We start from the raw sequence: 10,043 nt of genomic DNA, 5'->3' as shown, positions 1-10,043 counted from the left end.
GGAAATTTATGTGGGTGCCACCTGATAAACAGATAAATGAGCAGAAAAGTGATACATGGGACTTGACGCCCACCTTTCACCCTTTCATTTGCCCCTCAGTGATTTTATAAGTCCAACCACAGGATCTGAATGTCAACTGGTTTTTCAGCTGATGCTCGTGACTGCTAACCATCTTTATTTCCGCTGCCACCGAGCTTAAAAGTTGATCTTGAGGTGACTTCATCCTGCCCACATTCACACCCGACAGTTTCCTCCTACTTTCACTTTCCATCAAACCTTTTATGTTTGTGCTTCACTATGTTAGTGAATTGTCCAGTATTTGCTCAAAATAGTTAGAAAAATGGCTTGGTGACCCTAATATACCATCTGGACTAGATAAATAATATCTTGAGAATAAAAAAATGAAGAAAAGTCCAACTAAGATTTGGCCCAGAGCACAGAAATACATCATCATTTTCTTGGTCGTCTTCTGTAATCCCAGTTTTCATCCTAAAGTGGGAATTGGGAATCATGTTGGAGTGTAAATCCCGCTATCTCTGACATCTCAAGTGATTTTTAATAAATTTGGCCATGATAGTCAAATTTAGATAGATAGAACACGGATTTAAATTTCCGTGTTCTTCATGTGAATACATAAATTTTCTCCTCCCATGGTCCAAAAACATGACTGGCATCTGATCTAAATTTCCCTGAACTGTGAATACATGTTTATGGTTGTTTGGCTTATGATGAACTGGGGACCAATGCTGCATCTTAAAAAAAAATTAATAACAGCAAAACAAAAACTTTGACATTTCACATTTTCTTCTTGCATGTTAAAAGAGTAAATGACAGAATAACCTGAAATACAACTCAGTTTAGCAGCTTCTTTACCACTTTTTTTTTCCAGTTTCAAAAGAATATTTATTTTTTTATTGCAAAAGAACAAAAAGAGGCAAAATGGATACACTTTCGTTTTAGCATGTTCTTCCCATGCATGTTTGTGCCTTTTTGGTTACATTTGGTTTCCAGATGTTTGCTTTTTCAGTTTTTGATTGGATAGTTTTGATTGCTACTCCATCTTATAAATTTAGTAGCACATCGTTCTTCTGCTGTAGACAAAGTGACAATCTCTTAAATTTCTAAACAGGAGATTCACATGTTAATTCAACATTCAGCTGCAGATATATTCAGGACTTTAAATTGAAAGTACCTGATGAAAGCAATATAAAAAACGGCAAAGATGAAGACATTTTCAGTGATGCTTTAAAAGTTCAATGTCCCTTAGTGAAATTATGAGAGACATAATTCAACTTCTAGATCCATAATTTTCTGCTTGTTTTATAAGCAGATCAGGATGCTGTGCAAAAAAATAAAGAAAAAATACATGGCAAAAAATGATGGAGAAACCATTTTTCTGCCTAAATTTAGAGGTTTATCAGTACATTACCATTTCTGACCCTTTTTACATCTGAAGCCAAGAACACTTTCAGGCGAACAGAGTCTGTTCTGACTTGATTAAATGGAGTCAGAGTAAACTCAACGTGTGCATTGGATGGCACAAATAAAAAAAAAGTTTCCTATGAAACCATACTAAAATATTTCAACCCTGGCAAAAATATATTGAAAGTAATGCATCTCAAAACAATCAGAAAGCTATTGTTAACCAGAATCTCTGTTAAATGATTCATTCTTTTCCTTTAGCTGAAACAAAAAAAGCAGAAAAAAAACAGTCTGTTGCCAAGAACAAGTGAAACCTTCACGTTCTCAGACAGGTCACAGATACCCTGCAGGTCTATTACAAACTGAGAATCATTTTGCTTTCACCATTCAACTACTTATTTACAAGTGCAAACTGATGAGTTTCACTAGGGATGGGAAACATGGCAGGTTTGTTGACTGGCATTGAGCAGATGAAAGCCATTTTTCGCTAAATGAACAAACAGAGGAGTTTTCATCCTTCTGACTTCAGAGAATGGTCGGGAACATCTGCAGGACGTTCTTTGGACAGCAGCACAGGAACGACTCCCTGAGCGGTCTTGTTGAGGATGCAGTAGTCGCTACAGTGACTGGGTGTCGGGATCTCATCCACAGGACTGCAAGGCAAGCTGCACTCTGGGCTCTGAGTCAGATCCTCGCAGCTGCAACCAGAATCAGAACGGCTTATCTCGAGGAAACCTTTTGGATCGGAGCAAACAACTTCTACGTTTTGGACGCAGGGACTCCAAACGGAGCAGGGGAGCTGAGTGTACGGAGTGTCTCCTGGATAGGGAGGAGCAGAGGTTTTCTCCATCCCTGGAAAACCAACGTAGGAGGTGTGACTCAGAGGGAAGACCAGCTGCGTTCCTGGAGAGGTGAGGAAGACTTGGTTCTCCTCTAAATCCTTTGGGCTGGACTTTGGCACAACAGTCACAGCATCGGTGATCAAGTCCTCCTCGGTTTTGTACGTCAGATCATACTTGCCGTGAGGTGAAAGCCACTCCTGAAAGTTCAACAGAAGAGTGTGATGAGTTGGCGCGTCTTTAGGAGGCGGGTCTCTTTAAATGATTGCTCTGTTTGCTCTTTCAACTGTTTTCTCAAAGGTTTATTCCTGATGATAAACTATTTTCGCTTCTGATATAACCTGGTACATGTTCTTGAAGAGCACTCTAAGTTGATACAATAATCTTAAATTGTTCTCTGAAATAAGCCAAAGGTCAATAACTGTGTTTCCATTCACTATAAAATTGTGCAATTTGATATTTCGAAAATAAATTTGCTGAATGGAAATGCACTAATTTTGATCAAACGTTTTGGTGCTATGATGATGTTTGGTTAATTTCACAAAACTTCAATGGAAACCCTTTTTTTGCATCACATGATCAATAACCAGATGTTGCCACTGGAGCAAACCATGAAGAAGATGACAGGAAGTAGTTGGAGGATGATGGCGCAGCATGTTTTTTTTATTACTTCTTGCGTGAACATACTTATTTGCATGCAGGTTTCATGCATTTCTTACACTGCAACTGTGAAATTGCTGCCTCATAGTTTTGTGTATTGTGTGACAGATTGTCTTATTAGTCATTAAATTGGTCTCTTTTATAGTGTAGTCAATTAGCTAGCTGCCATTTCTTTGGGTGTGTTAGCGCTTGCATATTTATTGATCCTTTTAGATCATTTCATTTGCTTATATTTCAAACGTTATTTTCATTTTGTCTCCTCAGCTAAGCCGCATGGCTGCCAGGTATACGTACTGCTTCGCAAACATACTTTTACACACAGAAATGTACAAAATGGATAGCGATAGCGATATTTTAAAAAGTATTTTAAAAGTGTGAAAACATCAAATTATTTAAACTTAAATTATTAGCTATAATTGTGGACACAATTATATACATCAGGGTTTCCCCCAGTGTATTATAAGCCTGGCGGGCTACCAGGCTTTACTTGTCCCTCCACCAGGCTATGCATTGTTTTTTTTTGTTTGTTTTTTTCGGGGGTTTTTAATCATTGCCTTTTTAAGACTTTATAGTTGGTGTTTAGGTATTCATCTTCCAGTCTTCCAATAACACAGTGATACTTTCAGATTTCCTGTCAACTTTAAACGTTTTTTTAACTCAAAACATGGCGGCTGGCTGGATGAATGACAGCCCTAGAGCCCCAAGCACCCGGCTTAGCAGGTTTTCTGGGGGAAACCCTGTACATAATCATATTGATAACAAAAATAACATAAAAATACATTGATTGTGATATGGGTCACTTTTGACCTGCTTTTGAAAGAGCGTAGGGTTCTGTTAGTCATGTATGTAAGGGTTGAAGAATTAGAAACATCTGTAAAATTTGCCCAAAAGGGATCAAATATATTACAAACTGTAGTACTACAAAGCCTTGATGTACACCAAAATAAACTGTATATTAAAATATTTCCAATAATTATGGAGAAAGGTCTGAATGATTTATAACATTTATTTTTTCCATATGAATTTTCTATATAATATAATTAAGTTATGGGATTCCTATCATTTCTTACCAGAAACATTTCCTACCATGCAAACATATAAATCTAAAACTGTTATGTGTAAATGTTCTGAAGTTAAGAGAGGCAGAATCGGACATTTTACTGTAAAAACATCTTAAGTCATCTGAAAATCTCACCTGTAGATTTCCGTCATGTTGCTGAAACAGAGGCTTAAAGAACGGGGCCGGTGTTGGTGTGCGGCCCAGAGTTTTTATCTTCATTCTGTCAGGTCAAAACGTTATTCAGATACATATTCTGAGATAATTAAATATTCTGACCTGTAATTGTTGGAGGAACAGCTGAGTTACCTTGTAGCAGGATTGTAGAAAACAAACAGGACGATGACAATAATAAAACAGGCGGGACCCAGAGATTTGAGTAAAATAGGAACTATGTCTTCTTGTTCTGAGAAGATGTGTGAAATAAGACAGAGTTAGCAGCGAGTCATGCTGAAAGTGCACAAGGTGGCTGATGTCTGAATTATCTGCACAGTTCTGTGTAAGCTGTGGGGGAAACGTCTGACACTCATACTTTGGCTGATAAAACACTCTGATGTTTCATGACCAATAAATCTTTATCTAAATTGCAAAACAGGAAAAAAAATATTTGACAAGTAACTTTTAAAACATTAGAATTCAGTGATTTATGGTTTGTCATATTTTTGATTGTGTGCAAAAGTAAAAAACATAAAAAATGTCAGTTTACCTGTCATTTGTTCATTTGTCCAACATACTGGTTCACCCCACTCACTCCACACAGAGTTCTGGTCACGTGTGTCTTCAGCCTTAAATCTGGCTTTCACGCAGTACTCTGTGTTTTGTTTGAGCAATGCTTTGCTAGGAATTGCGTAATCATTTTTAGATGGTGTGAGGGAAACAGTCTGAGGAAAAACACAAACAGCGATGTTAGCAGTTAACCCATGGAGGTCAGAAGTGGTGATGGCGTGATTGTTCACATTAACGGGTCTTACTCTGTTCCAGCTGCCGTGGGATTCTTGAAGCAGAGCTTCATATTTGAGTCTGCCTTTAAGGTACATGTGTTCTTCATACCTGTCACTCTTACAGGTCATGTTAATATAATCTGTTGATTTTTGGAGATCCACTGCAGGGGGTGGACTCAGCTTAACTGTTTAGAAAAAAGGTCTCAATCAGATTTTCAGATTTGCTTTTACCTTCTTTAAAGACGTATCTCAAAACATGTTTTACATGACAATAATAATACCAAATAAACCAAGACGAGAGAAATGTGGATTATAGAACAATTATTTCACACTTACTGTTAAGTTTTGGTTTGAAGGCACTTTGGAGAACTTCGCAGGAAGATGCATTACAAAAATTTATGTCATAGCTATAAAAGCTTGCCATTTCTGAATCTGAAACTTTACAGTTGCAGAAGTAACCCTGATCAGTCGCCACGATTGGACACGTGTTGCTACAAAACAAAAACAAAAAAAACACATCAAACTTTCTTATAGATTCACTGAAATACACACATTTAGGAACAGTTTAGTGCTTTTATGTGCCAATAGTTCAGTTCAGAATACATTATTCATCCCAAAATTGTTATTCATTTTGGTAGCTCGTCTGTATAAGACAACATAGGATGTTATAAAACAAGTGTTCAGTTCACTGCATAACGACTAATAGAGACTTTTACATTGGGTCGAATGCACGGCTACATGCTGATGTATTTTAATGTTTACATTTTTATATTCTTTTTTTACTCATCACTGATGGGCAATTTAGTTATGTTTAGCAACATAACAATGAAAATTCTTGTTTTATTCACACTTTCCATTTTACATCGCTTTGTGATTTTATGTCTGTGAAAAGTGCTTTATAAGTAAACTTTACTTACACACACACACACACACACACACACACAAACATACCTTTCTGTAAAAGTGAACTTCAGGCTGCAGTTGTCAGGTCTGATGTTGATGCCGTTCACCACACAGGTTATGTTTGTGATGTAGTCACTCACACATGAAACTGAACAAGCAGAATTAGAAAGAAAAACATTTATATACAAAAAATCAACTTGAAGTAAAAGGAACAACTGAACTAAACCAAAGTACTGCCTGAGAACTGCTGATGATTTTGTTTGCATTTATATCCAGTTATTTTTGATACAGATATATATTTTTAATCTGCTGGTATGATGGATGTTTATAGACTACATTGTTATTTACCTGATCTGATACTTAATCTCTCGTAACGGTTAAATATAAACAGTTACAGATCTTTACAAATGTCTTGTGTTTCTTAACCCAAACAGCAAAAGTTTCCAGTTTTCTCTTAACATTTTCTTGACCTGAAGGTCTGTCAATGTAATGTTCTTTGTAATTTATCTGTGTTTTTTTCATTAACTCATTTTTAGTCCAGTTTCATCATTGGATCAGAAAATAACAGAAAGCTCAACAAAAACATTTCCATACTGGGAACCTTCCACAAAAACAAAAGCAACAAAAACATGTTTCCTTTGCTTTGGTTGAATCTATGGAACACACATCATTTCAATGAGTCTTAAAAATGCTTTTCAAAGCTGGAAACTATAAATAGCCAAATTATGAACTAAGCAGTCATAGCTTTAGGTGATTTCTGTTCAGAAAAGTGTAATTTACCATGTAACTGTAGTTCAGTGAATTGTTCATTCATATCAAAATCAGATGAGTCTCACATGTGAAAGGAACAAAACGATAACACACACGTGATATAAAACACAGATAATATAAGTTTTTGACATTTCGACACTTTAAATTTCCGCTGAACACTAGTTCTGTGGTTGATGACTGGAATGTGGGACAGAAAGGTCATCTGTAGTCATCTCTTTAATGGATCTTATGAGAGCAGCAGTGATATGATGAAAGCCCGCAGAGTGATTAAAGCTGCATTTCTGTGTCCATGGATCTGAACGGTACCTGTGATGCTGCGGGCCGCTGCCAGGATGCTGAAGCACCAGAGCACAAACAGGAGCCGCCCTCTCATCATGGCTTACTGGATCATAAGCATCACTCTGCCAACATCAACAAGACATTCAAAAACATTAAAGGATTTATTCTGTAGATGATCAACATTAAAATTACAGACACATTTAACTATGGAGACATAAAATGAGATCGATTTGTTAAAGAATGAATGAGTAGCTGTTGGCATAGAGGAAAGTGTTATTACCTCAGAGCTGCGGTGCTGCTGATGTCTCTGTGTAAATGAGAAATCTCTCTGAGGTTTGAAATATCAATCGTCATCTCAGCAGGAAGTGACGGGGCTTTCTTTTACCTTTTTGATTTGGTTTCGTCTGCGTTTCTCTCTCTCCTTCAAACACCTTCGTAATGTTCCACTATATTTAGATCTGTCCGTGTATTTTTTTTAAAACTCTGAACAAGTTGCTTAAAACTGTTTTAATTTCAGAGTTTCTTCCTTGACATATGTGGCCATAAATGTAATTGTGTAAATAAAAGAAACTGTTTAAAATTAAAAATATCAAACATTTGAATCCATTTGAATCCATTTGTTGTATACAGACTCGTATCCCAGTGGACTCGCAGGGTGTTGATGGTTTCTTTCAGCGGCTGCCAGTTAAACACGTTCATTGCAGCCACAGTAAGTGATTTTTTTTCCCATTCTAAAGAGTTTATGCAGTTTTAACTGAGATGCATTCATTTGTCACTAAATCTAATTTCTATATCAATCATAATTAACTAAAGCTGTGAATTTCTTCTGTTTTCCTCTGATTGATTCATATTTTTCAACAAAAATGTGAGAAATGCTTTAATTTACTGTAAATATATATTTACAATCATGATTTTAGGAACAAAGAACATAAATATCCCCCAACTGGAAAATTTTGATGTAATAGCAGCAAAGCAAGTTTGTTAAGATGACAAAATAAAAATAGAATACACAGTAAGGGTAAAATTTTAACATAAAAACTGTTATTAAAAATATATCCTGGTCCAAAGGAATGTGCAGCTGACAAAGTGCATTAAGACAAACTATTTCCAATAAATGGCAATAAAAACTTTGCAACAGCAGAGCTGTGCAGATACCAATGGAAATGTTGTCTAAAATGAGTAAAAACTTTACGTCTCAGCTTGGAGGCATTAGGATCAGCACCACTGGAGGAAAACACGGTCATTCAACACTGTGACTCAATCGCTATTAATAAGCTACAACCACATTAATTTATTCAAACTGTCAGATTTCTCAGATAAATAAGAATGCATTTCACAATCACTCTGATCTTTAACCCCGAATCAGATTAACCAGAGCTGAGCTCCTCTTTCTGTAAAGAGCAGTTCATTAATCTGTCATTTAATCCGAGGGGAGAATGAAACTTAGAGACCTAAATGCCCTCCACACAGTCACATCATGTATTTGGTGTCTTCAGTTTTTCTTTCTACTTGTAGTTTAAAAAGGATTCAGCAACTTTTCTACAAACATTGAAAAATACAACAAAAAAAAAAAATCACATTTATTTTCAATATTTGTTTTTATCAGTTCCTGATTTGATGTTCTATATTCTCCAGAAATATCACAAATACATATGATACCATACCAAGCAATTGTTTAAAAACATCCAAAACTGTAGCACTGTGATTGTGCAGCAGTGAAGTGCAACATCCATAAACAGACTGTAGTCCTCAGCGCGTCCATCACCGGTTCAAACAGAAACCCTGAACAGAAGTCAGTATAATATCAGAACTAACGTGATAAACAAAGCTGCTCCAACATGCAGCTGTGCTACTCTGGAAATGCATAATATATTTAATGGGTTGTTCTACCTTTCTACATGACCATAAATCATCTTTTTTGTTCTTCATAGTACAAAAATGATTGTACTATTTTCCCCTCCAAGATGATCTGTCTCTTACTAGACTGTCACCATATAGTGACAGTTGTAACAAATATGCAAAAAAATATTTTTTTGAAATGCAGCTTTAACAGTGTAAACCTTTGAAAAGATTACACTTTTTTATTTTATTTTATTTTTTTTTACCAATGCTGTGTCTTTCAGTCTTCAAAGATTCAACACAGAGTTAAAATTATTTTGTTTTACACCAAGCAGAATTTGACTGGGGGCGTAAGCTGACAAACATCAGATTACATCAGAGTAGACATTCACATCCAGCCTGCATTTACTGTTTTTATCTCCTGGTTAACCTAAAACTGTTTGCTCTTTTGCATTTCTGAGGAAAAGGCCATGCATGCTGATGAACCTCAGTGAAAAATAAAGACCAAAGTCGGTTTGAGGCTCCACTGCTGCTCTGCTGCAACCTAAAGGGAATCTGTGTAGACTTACTGTCCTGTAAAGACCAAAATATGACTAAATGTGTCACTTTTTTCATGCCTGAAATTAAGATTAGGATCAACTGACACATGGTGTTAGGGAAACTGTGGACTAATCTTGAAAAGTAAATGAACATCCCCCTCCCACATCATATACCACCAGAGTCCCTTTTTAAGAAAACACGCCACCCTCACACACCAAAAGAATCAAGAGGAAATAAGTGAGTCCAGTGAAAACCTGCAGTTTGGTGCGTAAAATGTTTTCAATTTCATGTTTACGCACCAAGTTTAACACCAAAAGTTTTAGAGTTGGTGTTTTGCAAAGATGTGTGAAAAATATTTGCTGATACTGACATTTAGAAATCCCAAAACTGGCAAGATTTTCCTTTTTAATGCAAATGTTAAAAAAGGAATCTCCACTAATGCAGAATGGTTTCTGCTCTGGACTGTCCTTTAATCATAAATTTTCCACAAAATAAAGTGCATGTTTCACTTTATTTTGGTCTAATATCTTCAAGTTAGCATTACTTATGGAGTTCCACAGGGATCAAGTCTGGGTCCTCTGCTCATTTTGTATGTGCCGGTTTTAAACCTTTAACATTTCTGCTCTCCTTTATTCTGATGATCCACACTTATACAGTTAAGTTTCCTGGAAACTTCAACTTCCCAATAATTTTCTCCAATGCATTACTGATGTTAAAAGAAAAACAGAATGTCTAAAACTTGCTGACTCAGTATGCTGTGCAACAATTCACTGTGATTTTATGTGAACATCT

The 10,043-nt window shown here is 36.2% G+C and overlaps 1 protein-coding gene across 1 annotated transcript; it reads right to left on the bottom strand.

Annotated features, from left to right (window-relative positions):
* Nucleotides 1–823: 823 nt before the first annotated feature.
* LOC103150801 (interleukin-21 receptor-like) lies at nucleotides 824–7,405 on the bottom strand. Its single transcript, XM_007570546.2, has 9 exons — nucleotides 7,153–7,405; nucleotides 6,900–6,994; nucleotides 5,871–5,970; nucleotides 5,256–5,410; nucleotides 4,950–5,104; nucleotides 4,685–4,859; nucleotides 4,288–4,384; nucleotides 4,117–4,201; nucleotides 824–2,461 (listed from the first exon to the last, which is right to left on the bottom strand). Exons 2-9 carry the CDS (start codon nucleotides 6,967–6,969, stop codon nucleotides 1,934–1,936), a joined length of 1,365 nt encoding a protein of 454 aa, XP_007570608.1. The 5' UTR covers nucleotides 6,970–6,994; nucleotides 7,153–7,405; the 3' UTR covers nucleotides 824–1,933.
* Between the last annotated feature and the right edge of the window lie 2,638 nt (nucleotides 7,406–10,043).

Source organism: Poecilia formosa, unplaced genomic scaffold (genome assembly GCF_000485575.1).
Source record: "Poecilia formosa unplaced genomic scaffold, Poecilia_formosa-5.1.2 Scaffold263, whole genome shotgun sequence".
Taxonomy (NCBI): Eukaryota; Metazoa; Chordata; class Actinopteri; order Cyprinodontiformes; family Poeciliidae; genus Poecilia; species Poecilia formosa.
The sequence above is the reverse complement of the archived record's forward strand: the minus strand, read 5'-3'. Positions and strand labels throughout refer to the sequence as shown.

What these genes read in the sequence shown, in the direction of transcription:
- LOC103150801 (XM_007570546.2), bottom strand. Translation starts at nt 6,969, where the DNA reads ATGATGAGAGGGCGGCTCCTGTTTGTGCTCTGGTGCTTCAGCATCCTG. An exon ending in GACAAATGAACAAATGACAG is followed by an intron (nt 4,385 to 4,684) that starts GTAAACTGACAT and finishes ACATCTTCTCAG; the next exon opens with AACAAGAAGACATAGTTCCT. An exon ending in TTCTACAATCCTGCTACAAG is followed by an intron (nt 4,202 to 4,287) that starts GTAACTCAGCTG and finishes TTGACCTGACAG; the next exon opens with AATGAAGATAAAAACTCTGG.